Genomic DNA, 17,546 nt, shown 5'->3' on the forward strand with positions numbered 1-17,546 from the left:
GATGCTCAGGCCAAAAGCCCAGGCCCCAGCCCTGAGCCTGCCCTGCCCCTCACGCTCCAGGGTCCTGGGCTTCTCAGCCTGTCTGTGAGAACCATATGTGCTGGTTTTCCCCTGGTCCAGAAAATTGAATCCCCAGAAAAATGAAACTTAGCAAAAGACATGCAAAACCCAAGTCCAGATTTTTTATTATTAGATTCAGCAGACATCATCAAATTGTGATAAAGTTGCCAAACCTTTTGTCTTCAGTAGTGAACAGTGCAGTCTAGCACCTTTGAGTAGCCCTGGGACAATTCCAACTCCAAAGTAAACCCCACATGGATCTTCTCTGCTCCCCGCCTGCTGTCCGCAGCCGGGCCTGTTTTCTCTCTCCAGGGCGAGGGCAGTAGCCTTCTGACTGGTCTCCTGTGGCTGGTCTTGCCTTCTGTTCCACGTGGGTGCCAGTCGTCTTTTTTAAAACATAAGTCTGTGTCTTTATACCAGAAAACTCTTCACTGACTTGCCATTACCTTCCAAATTTTAGAAATGTAAACCCCTCACCCAGGTCTGTATGATCGGGCCCTGCCACCCCCCGCAACCTCCTCCCGCATCCCTCCTTGTTCATGATGTCAGCCGCCTTGCCCCTGTCCTGTTCCTCCAACATGCCAGGCTCATTCCAGCCTCCAGGCCTCTCTACCGCTTCTCTCCTGCAGATCTTGGGTCAAGAGCCGGCCTCCAGCCCCCTCCAAGCTCACTCTCACACCCTCTGTTTACTTCCCAGGTTTTCAGGATCTGAAATTACTTTGTTGTGAGGTGTGGGAGCTCCATGATGGGGGTCATCCCAGTGCCTGCAACAGGGCCCGAGGCACATCTTTTGTACATTGTGTTTTCATGCTGCCTAAGGGTTTCCAGAAGGCTCTGCACAGCCCGATGAGGGAGGCCGGCTCCCTAGAAGGCCCCCATGCCCTCAGAAAGGGGGCTCCGCTTCAGCCCTTTACCGTATACACAGTCCATCCAGCATCCAGAGCTGTCACTTCTGAGAGCCCACCACACGCTGGGATGGGCCCCCAGGTCCCTTGCCTCGTCCCTGCATGTGGTGCCCAAAGCCTGCGGGCCCGGCCCCCTCCCCTGACAATTGTTCTCTCTCTCCCAGGACCGAGATCTCGCCCGGCCGACAGTGGCGGCCCTGAAGCCTGAGCTCAGAAGGAACTCTTCCGTGGAAATGGGAACTGTACGGAGACTCCAAACTCTGACTTCCTACAGAAAAAAAAAGAAAAAAAAAAGATTTTTTTAGCTTTGACAAACACAAAAGTGGTAATAAAGAGAGCCCTCCTCAACCCAAAATGTGAGCCACATGTGGCAACCCCTCCTCCCAATTAACAAACCAACAGACAAAATTCTCTTAGTCTTTTGCCTCTTGATAACATGTTACTCTTCTGTTTTGTAAAGTGTGTGTGCTTGGGGTTCGAGGTGTGTGGGATTGACTTCTCTGCTTCGTTTTTTAAGATATTATATGTAAATGTAAAAAGTTATTTAAATATATATTTTAAAGAACCCTAACCGCCAACTTTTGCTGAAAAAAAAAATCACTGCTGCAGTAATTGAACCACATCATGTGTAGATACTGTTGTCTCCCTGGAGGGAGCTCAGGCCTTTGAAAAGCTCAGGGCTACACCTGCCTTAGAAAATGAACCAGAAACTTGAAGTAAAGCTAGTTGATATGGGTACAAACTCTGAGGAACAATGCAATGCTGCCTCTTACTTTCTCGTGGCAAATCCCAACGTACAAAATGTCAGGCCTTCTCGGAAGCCATGCCTCTCCAGCCCGCACCTTCAGGCAGCTGATGGAAACAGCCTGGGGTTGGGTGGAAGGTCTGCAGCACTGCGGAGCCGGGACAAGCCATTGCTACGTAAGCCCCGGGGTGACAGGGACGATTCTGCGTAGTGTCCTCAGTCTGTCCCCTCTGGTCATCGTCCTAACTAGAAGGACAGAGTTTACAGTCCTGATTTTGGGCTTCCTGCCACTGGCTGCAGAGATGGCTCGACGGGGTGTGTGGGGAGAGACACCCAGGAGGAATGTACGTGGTTTTGCAGCCTTGGTGTCTGCCCCGGCTGGGTGAGAGGTGGGATGGAGGGCGCCCCGGAGCGGGCCTGTGCGCATGCGTCCCTGTGTGCCCGGCCACACACCCCCGGCTGCTTCTGGCATTGGGCTGCCTTCCTGGGTGCGCGTCGCTGGGACCCGATAGGGTCTGAGCTCCCTTTGAATGACAACGTTTCCCATCCCATTGCTTCAGGGTTGTTCAGCCCTCTGCCTCGTGGCTGAAATTGCTCATCTCGCCTGCAAATGTCTACTATCCTTTCTACCTAATGCACTATTCTGTATTGATTCTCCATGAGACAGTGAAAGAGACTATCAGATAGTTTAGACCCAAAGGGTAGGTTTTTGTATATTGTTCCAACCTTTTGTTGTTTGTTGTTGCTGTTGTTGTTGTTTTAAGAGGGAAGAAGAGTTTAAAAACCCAAACCATTTTTTTAAAGTTTCCATTTTAAAAGGGAGAATCTATTTAAAGCTATTTCATATCAGGGATCGTTATCCTTTTTGTCTGAGGTATTTCTTGTTATTAAAAAAATTTTTAGAAGAAACTAATCACATTAGCCCTTGTGTTCGCTAACTCTTCTGGTCACTTCTGTTTATTCATTTATTCAGCAGGTGTTTGTTGTCATCTGAAATGCTCATTTGCTGAATAGGAACCTTGAGTCCTGGCCCCCTGTAGGTGGGGAAGCAGAGACCCGTCCTGGGCTGCCAGGGGACTGTGACGGCTCTTCTCCAGTCAGGCCCAGGGAAGGTCAGCCCAGGGTCCACATCACAACGTTTTGAATGAGAATCTTACTGAATCCCTTTTTCTTAAAAACCCCAGCCTGTGATGAGGAAATTTACTTACTTCCAGCCAGGATTTGTCAGAAAGAAATTCCAGCATCAAACGATTGAGCCGTTTGCCATTAAGGAGTTCACTGTGGTGAGATTTGTCGTCCAGCCTCTGAGGTGCAGTCCCTTGGGGGCCGCCCCCACCGCCAGCACCGCCTGTGCCCAGCACACCTGTTGGCGAGGGTGTGCGCAATGCCTGAGCCCCACGTGATCTGGGCCGCCTTTATTCTTCGGGCCAGGAGTAGCAGCTGCTGAGGACAGCAGCTTGCATCTTGTGGTTTTAAGGAAGGGGTGGGGGGTATGGCTTCTAACATGAACTACAAAAAGCAGCTTCTCATTGTTGAGATTTTGTTTGTTCGTTTGTGGCTTTGTGTTTGTTTGTTTTTAATGCCTTTGAGTGCATATTATCTTCTTTGTCTGAAATCATACCCCCAAAGTGGCTTTCTTTAGCCCTGGCTGGAAAACCACTCCTCAGCAGCCTTAAGCAATAAATAGATGAGGAGAGCATGTGGCTTCAACTGGGCTTATTAAAATAAATGAGTCCGATTTTCATTTGAAAGAGCAGTAACTACAGATGGCCAAAAACCCCACATTTAATTTTCATAGTTTATAGGGTGGTAGAAACAGAAAAGTGAAACTTTCAGGCTTTAAACCTCAGCCGTTGTCTTAAATTTGTGTTGGGTCACCAGAGTATGGTGACCAACTATATCGCCTCACCATTCAAATCAAAAGAAATGTCTTTGAAGTTGTAAGACTCCAATAATGATGACAAGTACCTTTTCTTGGTGGCCTCTCAGTGGCATGTGGGAGTTATATAGCTATGGAAACTGGGAGCATCACGTCTTCCATTGAGAGACACACACACACACATGCACACACACACGCACACACACACATGCAGGAATGTGACTGTTGGGCGTGGTCCCGTGGCCCAGCCTCGGGTGTAGGACAGCCATGTAGACTGAAGAGTGCTAGAACCAGTTAAAAATGGGGGTTTGGGAGTTCTGGTCCACCAGGTACCTCTTTGTAGTAGACACAGCCCCAGGATGCTGGCCTTAACTCTCCGTCTCTTTGCCTCTCCCTAACCCTAACCCTAACCCTAACCCACGCCGTTTTATGACATGTCCACCTCTCTACTGTCCACCACTCACACCCTCCCTTATGTGCTGCTAGTTCCTACTCAAAGCTCATGCAGGACTAATGCTTTTAAAATGAGGTCTAAAAAAGAATTACTAATCAAGAGTATTATTTTTTAAACAGAACTGCCTTTTTCTATTCTTTATATAAACCCTATTGTGTTGGTCTAACAAGGCACTATTTTAAAATGTTTTTTTTTAATTTCTCCCATAGCACTTAAAAGATATTTTGTAAAGACTTTGCTGTAAAGATTTTGTAATAAAGTGGTCTAAGGGCTCCTTCTCCAACATTACCATTAAAAAAAATGTTTTAAAGGCTAGAAAACAACTTATGTATATTCTGTATATGTATAGCAGCACATTTCATTTATGGAAATATGTTCTCAGAATATTTATTTACTAATATATTTATCTTAAGCCATGTCTTATGTTGAGAGTGTGACGTTGGAATAATCATTGAAAATGACTAACATGAGGCCCTGTAAATACATGATAATTGCACACAGATTTTACATATTTGCCGACCAAAAATGATTTAAAACAAGTTGTAGTCTTCTATGGTTTTGTAACAAATTGTACAAATGACTGTAAAAAAAATACAATTTTATCAAGTACATGTTATATATTGTCATTGCTCTATTTGGTAAAGGTCTACAGATTCCACAAAGCAGGGGTCTGCGTGAAGCAGTGCCCAATAACATCAGCTCGCTCATGGGAGCATCTGTGTAATTTCCTCTTCTGTTAACACAGAGTTCAGGTTATTGGGGATCCAGGTGGTGTCTGGGCAAGCATCTGAGAGACAGCGTTTGAGATTATGTCCCTGAGGTGGTGATAGGTTTTCTGCTCAGCCCTATGGGGGGAATGGTGGTCAATCCCAGCAGTCCACTTTTCGAACGTAGGGACCGTAAACTGGGTATAACCATCGACTTCATCTGCTAAGCCTTTTCCTATCTGGAAGACTGAGGCCCTCCAGCCCCTCTTTAAGGAAAAGGGACTCGTAGGAAAAAAGCTTAAGCATCCAGCCTGGAAATGACCAAATCATGAAGGTGGAGAGGGGCCCTGAGTCTAAAGTGAATCTCATACCTATCTGTCTTGTTTCCCGGGGAGGGTAGTCACTGATCTGTAAAGTGCTCTGAGATCGCGTGGAAGGTGCAAAGTGGTGTTTATTCTTCGGACATCTAGCAGAGAATACCCTAATCCTGTGAGCTCCTGTCCCTATTTCTCGCTCTTTAACTTGTGCCATTTCTTGGGAGCAGGCTCCTCGCGGACCTCCGGCCTCTTCCTGCCTGGCAGTGGGTCCTGAGCACCTTCAGGGGTGGCAGCCTGGCTGCAAAGAGCCTCCCAGGGCCTTTTTTTGATGGCCTTGCCCAGCTCCTAACTGTACCTCTCGAGGTTCCCCGAAGGATTCCACAGCATTGGCTCCACCACCGTGTGGTGCAGAGCCCGGTGGCCCTCTGTGCAGAGGCCATGGATGGTTAATGCATCCTCCAACAACTGCTGTCTCTTCCTGGTTTCCGGAAGTGAGGCTCGGCCCTTCCAGGACACCGTCCCAATGTCCCGGGGTAGCACTTGGGTGGCAGCCACATGTTCAGCATATCTGCTCTCAAGATCTTGGCAGAGTGTTACTTTTTTCTCCTTTGAACTTTCTTTACTGTAGCCAGGAAGAAAGCAGAGAAGTCAAAGCTAAAACTTGAGAAGGGAGCTCAGGATAATTATCTGGGATTTGTGTCCCCAAGTCTTGGTTACAGCCACAACCAACATTTGCCTAGCATGTTCTAGTTTACCGAATTCCTTCAGGGAGTGAGCGTTTCCCCACAGCCCTGTAAGGTCAGCAGGAGACAGCTTTAAAGGCAAGGAAATTGGAATGAGTTTGCCCAAGGCCACACAGCCAGAAGGTGGACCATGGCTGTCACCTACTGAGTGCACCCAGGACCCTAAACATCTACTCTGTGCCAGGCTCTGCTCAAAAGCCCTTTGCATGCATTAACTCATTTCATCCTCATGAAACCCTGCGAGGGAAGGGCTGTTTCTCCGCATCTTATAGATGACGAAAACCAAGGTAGAAAGAGACTGAGCCCATGGTCCCCCTCAATTACGGTCAGAGCTGGGATTTGAACACTGACCACCTAGCTCCAGGGTGCATTCTGAGCTCTGCTGGCCACCATGGACTAACGGAGCTGGACTCAGATCAGGCCTCTGGATGCCAAGTTCTCCATGTGGAAGTTCATGACCAGGTCTGTGGCTCAGCTCTGGGGTTCAAGCATGTGCATCTGAGCCTTTCCCATCCTCATTTTTGCTTCATGTCAAGTTTCTTTTGTCTCCACTTCTGAAAGCTACTTTATCCTCCTCTCAAACTGAGCAAAGGAGAAACATGCATGACCCCAGATCTGTCCTCTCTCTACTAAATCACGCCCCCGCCCCCATCCTGACCCCCCACAATCCTGTCTTTAAGTTCAGGATTTCCTTCTCTTGGCATGAAGCCCTAGCTTACCTTTCCCTCTCCCCACCCCATCACATTTTCTCCACCACCATCCATCACCTACCTCGTTGACGCCTCCTACAGGCCTCCTGTGCCTGGGTGAGCCTGGCCACTGCCCCACTGGCCAATTGCTCTTGGAACTGATGGAGTTTCTTATCCCGCCCCGCTGGGCGGCTTTCGTTGCTGAATCGTCCTTGGGCTTTAATCTCTTTGAGGGTTTCGCATCTCCAAACCTGCATGGTACTGGGCAGCATTTCTCCTTCAGTTGTCGCCTGAGCAACAGTTTAACCAGGGAGAAGGAACTGGCAATTAATGGGTTCTTTACAACTTCCCAAGAAGAGGTGGTACCTGGTACGGGAGCATTGATGTTCTGCTTTGCACACTTTCTGGTTGTCCAGATGTTGGTGAGAGCTGGCAAGTCCACATAGCAGTCCTGAAGCCTGGTGTTCAGTAAGATAGACTGTCAGAGTCCATAGGTGGGGTTGCTGGGATCTCGTCTCACGAGAGATGAGAATTATATGCTAGAATTATATGCTAGAATTATAAGGGGGAGAAAAGGAATAAAAAAGGCCAATTCTCAAGCAGAGACTAGAAGGTCTACTTTGGAGGTAAAGTATTAACATCTTTTTATAGACCATTCCTTCCACACAGCTCTTAGCAATCTTTCTACACAACCTCTCTCCTGCTCACCTGCTCACCAAAACCTTTTGTACCAAGTAGGGAAGCAGTAGAACTTCACAAGGTCACAGTGATGGTCAGGTTCTCAAAGAACATAGCACGCTTGGGCTGGAAGCGGAGGGAGGGTCAGGGAGCATTTATAAGGAATTAAAGACCACTTCTGTCCCCTGGAAAGCTAAGGGAACCCATGGCAGGAAAGGAATGGGAGATGGGATCACTCAAGCTTCCTATAGGAGCTGTAGCCACTCCTCAACTATGCTGCAACCCAGAAATGACAGCAGGTAAAACCGTGCCAAGCCCTGAAATCACTTTCTAACCAGACTGCCATGAGCCAAGAAAAGCTGCTAAGCAGGGAAATATACTCTGGGGTCTAAAAAGGCAAAAGCACAATGTAAATGATGCTGGCCTCCATTTCTCGGGACCAGCCAAGAACAAGAGAACAATTTGGATAGATTAGAATCACACACTTAAAGAGACCTGGCTTTCTAAGAAATGTCATCTATAATAAAATAAAATCATCTTACCATATTTCGGTTGCCTTAAATTTTATTTTAGTTAGCTTAGTAGGGGGAAGAAATATGTATTTTCTTTTCCCTTTTTCTCTTTGTTTTTTTTTTGTTTTGTTTTAATATTTCTATCGCCTGTCTTTCTCTGCCTCAGTCATGTATGGGCAAATTGCTGTTTGTTTAGATTTTGCCTCTCATGCGGTTTTTTTTTTTTTTTTTTTTGCGGTATGCGGGCCTCTCACTGTTGTGGCCTCTCCCATTGCGGAGCACAGGCTCTGGACGTGCAGGCTCAGTGGCCATGGCTCATGGGCCCAGCCGCTGTGCGGCATGTGGGATCTTCCCGGACCGGGGCATGAACCTGTGTCCCCTGCATCGGCAGGCGGACTCTCAACCACTGTGCCACCAGGGAAGCCCTCTCATGCAGTTTTGAACCATTATCTCTAGTATTTGTGATGTCACTTTGGTTTGTGATGTGAGTGTGAGTGGGTGTTACATCATCAGATTTTTATAGTTAAATTATGTTGGAAGAAGTTCTATTATCTTGTGCTTACAGCCTCAGGAACTTCTCAAGCCCTCATTTTCCCCAGTATGGTGCGGGTGAATTTTGAAGGTTCTGACATTCTTAAGAAGCACACTTTGCACACAATGTAGTCAAATATGCAGACCAGATTTGTGGATACAGGTAGCGAGATGCATCCTTACAGGTGCGAAAGGGCCCTTCTCCGTGCACATAAAGAAGGTACTGTTAAGTTCTCAGAATAGCTGCCAAGGTTAGGGACCAGAAATGAAAGAACACGTTCCTGCAGCCCTGGGCACCTCTGCCCACATGTCTCTCCCGGGGAGAATACATGGTTTCTGGAATGCGGTTTTATTTTACATCCCATGGCAAATGCAGTAATTAGAGCTGTTAGCAGTGTCAAGGGCTTGAAACAAGAACAAAGACGCCTCTTCCTGGGAACTCTTGGGCAATGCCTATCTCCTTATCAGGTGCCTGCCCTGTTGGTGGTTTTGATTTTTCATGTACAGAGTGCCAAAGGAGGCTCCCTCTCCGGGGGGAGGAGAGCGAAATGGTGGAAAAACAGAGTATGAGTCTGGCAGGAGTTCCATGGAATCACATGCGTTGCCTGTTTGATTTTTTTGTCCCTGGAGTGAATCAAAGTCGCAGGCAGACCGCACCGCAGGCTGCCGTGGAACCACCACCAGGCCACCGGCATCTGGACCCACAGATGCTTGGGAGGACGATGGGGTCCATTCAGTGGCAAGCTCTGGCCTCACCTCTCGAGAGGTGGGTCAGTTTTAGAGCTGGGCGTTGGAAAGGGTTTGTCTTTGGGAAGGGTCTGCAAACGTCTGGAGACCGGGCAGGCAGGCATCCTTTCAAAGCCAGTGAACCCTGGAGAAGTGCCACCAGGCTCTGGGGCTACGGTCTTCCTTTACTCTGCACGGCAGGGACAGAAGGGCAAGAATGGCACATGGAGCTGCTCTTCTGCTTTCCTTCTCTCCTTCCCCATCCTGAGGTTGGCTTTCCCACACCACCTCTTTCCAGACACTCCAATGTATTTACTTTCCTAGGCCTTTGACTCAAGGAGCACTCAGTATCTCCTAGCACAGAGCTGTTCTCACAGATGGCAGCTGATACAGACTCTTCAAGTTCTATCAAATTCTTCTCTCCCTTCTGTGTAATTCCCTTCAATTGACCCTGCCCTAGTAGTAAGCCTCACGTTCCTTAGAAATAACTCAGGGTAATTTGGCCTGTGCTATTTCTCCTATTTCAGTAAAAATCTGTGTTGATTGAAAGCTCACTGTAGTCCAAACATGGTTCTAGACAACACTTTACCAACATCATCTCACCAAATGCTACCAACAGTCTTCTGCATGAGTTTGGGTGCTGCTGCCATCCCTACTTTATAGATGAAGAAACTGAAGGTCAGGGACTTCCCTGGTGGTCCAGTGGTAAAGAATCTGCCTTCCAATGCAGGGGACGTGGGTTCAATCCCTGGTTGGGGAACTAAGGTCCCACATGCTGCGGGGCAACTAAGCCCGCATGCCACAACTACTGAGCTCTTGTGCCTCAACTAGAGAGCCCGAATGCCGCAAACTACAGAGCCCACATGCTCTGGAGCCCATGTGCCACAACTAGAGAGAGAAAACCTACACACCACAACTAGAGAGAAACCCATACTGCAACGAAGAGCCTGCGTGCTGCAACTAAGACCTGACACAGCCATAAATAAATACATTAATTAATTAATTAAAAATTTTAAAAAAGAAAAGAAACTGAAGGTCCAGTTGCTCAAGGACCATGCCTCAGGCCCAAAAGCTAGTAACCAAAAAAGGCTGGACTCAACCCAACCAGGGTCTATACCACCTATGCTCTTATCCACTCAGAGCTATGCTGTGACATTTTGCCTTGCATCTGGTTGGCCCATCCACGTACCACACCTGGGCATGGACCACACCAAGTCCTATTGATGGATCCCAGATCCATTTCTCAATGGGCAAGTGAATTCACATCTCTGGGCCTTACTTTCCTCATCTGTGAAATGTGGATAGTAGGAGTGCCTACCCCAGGATCACTATGAGGAGGAAATGGGACAACACATGTGAAGCACTTGGCATGGCTCCTGGCAGAGAGTAAGTGCTCAGTAAATAAAGTTCTAATTAATGTTGGTGGTTTTTTTTTTTTGCTGTGCTGTGAGGCATGCGGGACCTTAGTTCCCGAACCAAAGATTGAACCCACGCCCCCTGTGGTGGAAGCACGGAGTCTTAACCACTGGACCACCAGGGAAGTCCCTAATGTTATTAATATTATGGCCCATTCACTCATCTGACCCCTTCTTGAGCCCCTGTTGCTCATGGTCTGAGTGACTTAACCCAACATTTTATAGGAACTTCATCCCAGGTCCTTACTTGTGTGCCCATCTGGTTTATGAGGCCAAGCAATGAGCCTCTTTTTTTTTTTTAATTGAGGTACAGTTTTTCAGATTCTTTTCTATTATGGGTTATTACAAGATATTGAATATAGTTCCCTGTGCCACACAGTAAATCCTTGTTGTCAAGCAATCAGCCTCTTGAAACGAGGGATGATTCTGATCTGACTTGGGTATCATGACATTTCTTTTCCCACGATCCATCTTCACTAAACATTTGTCAGATTCATCAACCTTATGGAGGTGATGTATCTACAGGAGCTACATTTCCCCCTGGTTTTAGAAGTTGTCCCGAATATCCCTGCTTTGTTAGATGGAAAGGGAAGCGGGTACCTGAGGATACACTAAGGAAAGTAACTAGTCTTTAACAGAGGTTGTTCTGTTGAAGGTTGTCCAGAAGTATAAAGTCAGGATGGAAAGACTCTATTTGATCCAGGGTCCTGAAACCATGGCAAGAGTTTCCATTGTTGGTGCCAACACTCGATCCAGAGACCTTGGGGCTGAGGCTGTGGGGCTTCCATGTTGCTGAAAGTCCTGTTTCTGAGTTTGGTTCACCAATGAACCTTTTTCACTCTGCTGAGATCAGTCTAAATAACCTTTATTTTCCACCCATCCTTTGGAGCTGTTCTTCCTGACATATCTAAACCACCGCTTCTCTCTGGAAACACATCTGCCCTTCTCTGATGCTTAGCCAGTCTCTGCTCAATGTATTTTTAGCTCCAATAATCTTTCTTCTTTCTTTCTCTCCTCTACTACCACTCTTCTCTTTAATTTCTCTGAGCTCCTGTTCTCTTTCCGGAGGGTCAGTGAATAAAGAGGAAATTGAGCTGGGCTTTCCTGGTGGAGCAGTGGTTAAGAATCCACCTGCTAATGCAAGGAACACGGGTTCGAGCCCTGGTCAGGGAAGATCCCTCATGCCGCAAAGCAACTAAGCCCGTGCACCACAACTACTGAGCCTGTGCTCTAGAGCCGGCGAGCCACAACTACCGAGTCCACGTGCCGCAGCTACTGAAGTCAGCACGCCTGGAGCCCGTGCTCTGCAAGGAGAGAAGCCACTGTGATGAGAATCCCACACACTCACCGAAGAGCAGTCCCGCTCTCCACAACTAGAGAAAGCCTGTGTGCAGCAATGAAGACCCAATGCAGCCAAAAATTTTAAAAAACAACAACAAAGTTTAAAAAAAAAGAGGAAATTGAGCCAATTTATATGAATTCTCATCTTCCTCTTTCATGCCCCACCCCCAAATTCTAGTGGAATTTAGTTGTTTTTAATTTCCTCAGAAGATGTTTTTATTTTAACACCCAAGCAAGTAAACTTCCACACCCATATGGGAACACATCTGAGGTTTGTGATGTAGCAGTTTTAGGAGAGAAGAGAAAAACTTTGGATGAGAGAACTTGAAAAGATTCCTGAACCATGATGCAAACTCGGAGGACCAGTGATTTAGACCACATGTGCTGAATACACACCTATCACGGGCCAAGTATGTGAAATGAGGGTGCCCTGCCCATCCTGCCGCCCCTTCTCACCTGGCTCTGAGTTCTCAGGTGTGGCCATCTGGATGCCCCACAGACACTGCTAACTCGTTATATTCAAAACCAAATTCTTTTTCTCCCTTCACCCCCATCAGAACAGACTAACTACTGCTTCTCTTGAATTTTCCATCACTAGTTGCCTGACCCAGAACCTGGGAGACAGGATCAGTGCTGAGATGAGCCTGAGGCTAAAGGAAAATCAGGAATCTAGGTCCTGTTTTTATTTAAAGTTTTGAGATTCTGTTCATCATTAAATTTTTTTTTTTTTTTTTTTTTTTTTTTTTTTTTTTTTGCGGTACGCAGGCCTCTCACTGTTGTGGCCTCTCCCATTGCGGAGCACAGGCTCCGGACGCGCAGGCTCAGCGGCCAGGGCTCACGGGCCCAGCCGCTCCGCGGCATGTGGGATCTTCCCGGACTGGGGCACGAACCCGTGTCCCCTGCATTGGCAGGCGGACTCTCAACCACTGCGCCACCAGGGAAGCCCTGTTCATCATTAATTTTTTGACATTCATTTAGAGTTTTTAAAGATATTGCATTAAAACACTGTCCATTAAATATATTTACTATATTTAAAATTTGATTAAATATTTGTCTTGATTACTGAGTTTTGGGGGGCCCCCTTAAATCTTGTGCCTGAGGCCAATGCCTCACTTGCCTCACCCTAATCCCAGCCCTGGACCGCTCAGTAGGATTGGTTGCTAGAACCCCATAAAGAAAAGAAGGCGGGGGCTTCTCTGGTGGCACAGTGGTTGAGAGTCTGCCTGCCGATTCAGGGGATGTGGGTTCGTGCCCCGGTCCAGGAAAATCCCACATGACGCGGAGCGGCTGGGCCTGTGAGCCATGGCCGCTGAGCCTGCGCATCCGGAGCCTCTGCTCCGCAGCGGGAGAGGCCACAACGGTGAGAGGCTCGCGTATGGCAAAAAAAAAAAAAGAAAAGAAGGCAATTCACCACGGTGATGAGGAGTAGGGTCCTGAAGTCCCACTGCCTGGGGTCATAGTCCAGCTCCACCACTAGGCAACCTTTGAGCAAGCCATTTAACCTCTCTGTATGAGGGGGCTCGTAAGAATACCTCCCTCATAGGGCTACCTTCATATGAGAAATGTGATGACAAATATTGCACACTGCTGAAAGCTTAGTAAAAGCCTCAGTAAAGGTTTGTTATTCTTGTTATTATAATCAGACTCCTCATCCAGTGCTCTCTCCACAACATGACGGCCCTTTGAGCAGAAATCACCCCAGCTGGAGTTTCAAAGATACCAGGATCTCCCAAACTCCACCAGCTGAGATCTCTCAGCTTCTTGGCAAATCCTGCTGCCCTCGGGAGGAATCCAAGGGCCTGACTGCAGAGCCGGCAGACAGACAGACACCAATATCTTCCTGGAGGCCCAGGGGCTACAGTCAATGCCCTCACTCTTTCCATGAAATAAAGCTGCTTAAGGACTGAGGCATGTGAAGTATTGAAATGAATATCTCAGGCAGCTCCTTGCCAGGGCCAGGGACCACATAACTGAGCAAAGACCTTGAGCCATTACGTGCCCTGACCTAGACCTGCTCGGTTGTATTTTTAGCCTCTGTGTGCTGTTTCCATCACCTGTGCTGGGCTTTACGCTGGAAAAGAGGGGAGGGAGGGCTGGGGACAGCTAGAGAGATGTTTCTCATGGCAGCCAGTGGGGGCAGGAGCTTGCACACTATTTCTGAGCTCTGTGGTACAAGCCAGCTTTCATGGGCTTGCAACATTTCAGGGGTGTGTGTAGTTAATGACACAGGCCCCCGAGCTTAGAAGGACCTCAGGCTTGGTTTAATGCTCTGTTGTCACCATCTTGAAATTCTTAAAAATTTTGAACAAGGGGCCCCACATTTTCATTTTTCACTGTAGCCCATTCTGTTTACACAAGGCCAAGAGAGCAGAATAAAGGAAAGGGGCTGGAACCCAGTCAACAGGGGTGCCTTTCTGCAGGGCAGTAAGACAGATGGGAGCCACTACCATGAGGCATAAATCCCCAGATTTGGCCAAATAAACCTGATTTCGAACCCCCCCCCCCATCTGCCTCTTCTTATTTCCTCCTCTGAAACTAGGATGAGATATGAAAGGACCTTGTAAACTGTAGACAGCTGTGTCCCACTTTGCTAAAACCTTTCCCCGGCACTCTATTTAAAACAGTCCACAGAGCACCCTCTGTCAATATCATCATTTTCTTGTTTTTGTAGTACATTTTGCTCTCTGAAATTCACATTATTTTCCTGTTGGTTGACTGGCCTCTCCCCTCCGTTTGAGTGTCAGTTCTAGGAGTGTAAGTTCTTGTCTTGCTGGTGCTCTTGACAGGCTCCTCACTGAATATTTGTTGAATGGAGGAGGGATCACGCTTACTGAGTACTTGCTTTGTGCTGATGGTTTTACCTGCATCTCCCCACTTTATTCTCCTTCTAGGGCCTCCTGCCTGGGAGGGTGCAAGTTAAGAGTTGAAGCATTCCCAGGTTATGTTGGAGGAGGTGATTTTGGAGGTGGGGAAGGGCCCAAAATGGTGCAGAAGAAGGTAAGCAAGAGTGGGAGACACCAGGTGGGATGTGGAGGGCATCCCCCTGCTCCAATAAGGAGCCAGAGGATTCTCGACCTTGGTAATGACCCAGGGAAAACAGTGATTCAACAAGCATACTCTTGCCGTGGCACTGGGTCGTGTGGGTGGTGTGACGGAGCCAAGAAGCCTCGTGGGAGTAGTTGCGCCTTTGGGGCCCAGCTCTGGGAGCAGCTGGGATGGGGGGATGGTTGGGGGCGAGGTGGCGGGTCTTTGGACCGGGCGAGGGGGATGGCTAGGGAGCGAAGAGGCCGGTGCACCTAAGGCGGGCCGGGGACAGCCCAGCCCCGCTCAGGGCGCGGCGAGTCAGCACAGGAGGGCTGAGGTTCCCGCCGCCGCGCCGGGCACAGGCCCGCACTTGCAAGTCTGGGACCAGGGACTTAAAAGCGCCCGGCGCACCGCCCGGACCTGCCCCGCGGGGCGTCACCGCGGCGGTTTAGGCTGGAGCCGAAGGAAAATCTCTGCCTGGGGGAGTGCGGGGGAGGAGAGAGGCCCACCACAGACGCCGGGGGCGGGCGGGAAAGACCTTGTGGGGGAGTGAGGCCACGCGGGGCCGAGAGTTTAAGCGAGCCACGCGCTCTCTGCGTCCCGGGATCGCAGTGTCTAAGAAAGCACCATTGCCCCACCCACTTCTGGCTTTTCTTGGTTTCGGGCGCTTTACTTGAATCTATCTAATCTAATCTAATCTAATCTTGTGAAGACCTTTTAATATTCCTATTTTGCAGATGACAAAGAGCAGGAAACTTGCCCCAGCTGACAAAAAATGTGCGATAGGATTCGGAACCGGGGCTCAGTATTCTGCCTCATTTGTGGCTACAAAAATTGGGATGGTGAAAGGAACTCAACATTTTCTAAGTTCCTACTGTGTGTGTGTAAAAGTTTCCACGCATTGTCTCATTTAGTACAACCTCTTTGGGAGTAATTGCTATCAACGTCCCCATTTAACAGATAAGGAAATTGAAGTAAGAGAGCTATTTTTCTTTTAAATCCGCCCAAGATTTTACAGGTGATCAAGTGCGATATGAACCCGGACAGGCTAACTCCAGAGCACCCTTTTTTAAGCCGCTGTGATGAGCCAAGCAGGGAAAAGCGGTTTGCAGACTGCTGTTCTGACTATTACGGCTACGGCTGAGCCCGCGTGTGGGTCACGACCCGAGTGAGGGTGGAGAAGGGGTCACTGGGCGCCCGGCCCGGTCCAGCCGGGTCAAACCTCCGCTTGTGGACTCGGAGGCTGTGCCCCAGGCCCCGCTCCTCACCTGCGGGCCCCGCCCCTCGAACCAACCAAAAAAGTGGTCCGCGGGTGGGCGGGCCCAGGTGCAGGGGATGTGGGCGGGGCCGGGAGCGTAAGTGGCAGGCGCGGGCGGGGCGAGGCGGGCGTGCGCACTCGGCTCCGCCCCTCGGGCCTCGCGGCGGAGCCTGGCGGGCCGCTGGCGGCAGGGGCGGTGGCGGCGCTGGGGAAGGCGGGCCGGGGCGGGGCTGCCGGGCGGCCGGGGCGGGGCCACGCTCGAGCCTAGCGTCCCGCTCCCATGGCCGCCCCCGGCTCCCTGCGTTGCCCCTTCTCCCCCGGGCCGCGCCCCGGGGCCCCGCACTGACGGCCCATGGCGCCGCCCGCCGCCCGCCTCGCCCTGCTCTCCGCCGCCGCGCTCACGCTGGCCGCCCGGCCCGCGCCCAGCCCCGGCCTCGGCCCCGGACCCGGTGAGTGAGCTACCCCCCCCACCCCCCCGCTCCGCCCGTCCTGCGCGGAGCCCGCCCGGGGGGCCCAACTCCCTCGCCCCTGCCTTCTGGGACTCCTTCTCCAGCCCCTCAGCGACGCCCCTCAGACGGGGCAGCCCCTCTCCTCAGGACCTGGGACTCCCCCCAGACCCCTTCAGCCGCCCTCGGCCGGCGCTCTGTCTGCCTCAGTACCTCCCAGACCCTTTGGTCAGGCTCCTCAGCGACGTCCCCCCGGCCGGGATGTCTCCTCTGTCTCAGGACCCGGCACCCCCAGCTCAAGTCCCTCAGCGACTCCCCCCGGGCCGGGACGCTCCCCCACCCCACCTCAAGACGCTGCCCCCCCTCCCCAAGCCCCTCAGCGACACCTCGGGCCAAGATCCCCTCCGCAAGCCCCACAACGACGCCCCCAGTCCCCCCTCCCACCCACGCCCGCGAACCCTGTGTCTACCCGCTCACGAGCGGGTGCGGAGGCGACGAGAGCGGGCGCCCGGCCCCTCTGCCCGGTCCCGGCTGCACCCGCTTGCCCAACACTAATTTCTGAGTACAAGTCGAGAAGAGTAAGGTTGACCTGCCCGCCCTGCTAGAGGTAGACCTGGGTCCGGAGAAGACCGGCTCTACCCAGCCAGAACGTTCCCTCCCTAGCCATCCCCCACCCCACCGGGGCCGCTTTGAACTTCCCCGTGACTCGGTGCAGGTCCATCGTGGAGAGGGGAAGAAAGTAAGGGGTGATGGGAAACTTCTCCCCTGTAGAGCTTAGGGTGCTTATCCTGGGAGTGCAGTGCCGAGCACTCGTTTCCCCAGTAGGCCCACACTTTAAAGAGGGTAACCCGCTCCCCAGGCCAAGGTCAAGGCCAGGTCTTCCCCAAGTGGGGCCCTAGACCAGGATGGAAGCTGGGACTTTGCTTAGCTTGCCCGCACACCTTTCCTTGCAACAGAACTCTCCAAGTTGAAGAGCAGGCAAGGGGGCGTTGTCTGGCCCAGGTACATTTGTCCGCAAGTTGTTCAGGTGTTGAGAATTCGGCATTAATGGAAGGGACGGGAAAAATGCATTTCAGGTTTGCTGAAGTAAGAAAACCGGCCTCTGGGTTCTCCACC

General features: G+C 50.3%; 3 protein-coding genes across 5 annotated transcripts in view; 2 read left to right on the forward strand and 1 right to left on the reverse strand.

The window, feature by feature from the left end:
- The window catches only part of ZNRF3 (zinc and ring finger 3), a 148,239-nt gene extending 143,580 nt beyond the window's left edge, over positions 1 to 4,659 (forward strand). Inside the window, exon 9 of the mRNA XM_081252422.1 lies at positions 1,130 to 4,659. Coding sequence (XP_081108548.1) covers positions 1,130 to 1,173 — 44 coding nt within the window. The 3' untranslated portion in view covers positions 1,174 to 4,659. The remainder of the gene's footprint in view (positions 1 to 1,129) is intronic.
- A 594-nt stretch (positions 4,660 to 5,253) lies between these two features.
- On the reverse strand, positions 5,254 to 16,338 carry LOC308626706 (uncharacterized protein C22orf31; the record flags this gene model as incomplete). The annotated part of the gene is given in 7 exon segments (XM_081252118.1): positions 5,254 to 5,412; positions 5,416 to 5,689; positions 6,568 to 6,980; positions 6,984 to 7,014; positions 14,999 to 15,146; positions 16,021 to 16,214; positions 16,328 to 16,338. Coding segments are annotated over 7 exon segments (1,230 nt in total).
- Positions 16,214 to 17,546, forward strand: part of KREMEN1 (kringle containing transmembrane protein 1) — a 66,980-nt gene continuing 65,647 nt past the window's right edge. For 2 of the 3 annotated variants that reach the window (XM_081252189.1, XM_081252190.1), the window contains exon 1: positions 16,214 to 16,433. In XM_081252189.1, the coding sequence (XP_081108315.1) occupies positions 16,337 to 16,433 (97 nt within the window). In that variant the 5' untranslated portion in view covers positions 16,214 to 16,336. The remainder of the gene's footprint in view (positions 16,434 to 17,546) is intronic. The other variant, XM_081252191.1, reaches the window with a different exon arrangement.

Source organism: Mesoplodon bidens (genome assembly GCF_964165515.1).
Source record: "Mesoplodon bidens genome assembly, chromosome: 13".
Classification (NCBI taxonomy): domain Eukaryota; kingdom Metazoa; phylum Chordata; class Mammalia; order Artiodactyla; family Ziphiidae; genus Mesoplodon; species Mesoplodon bidens.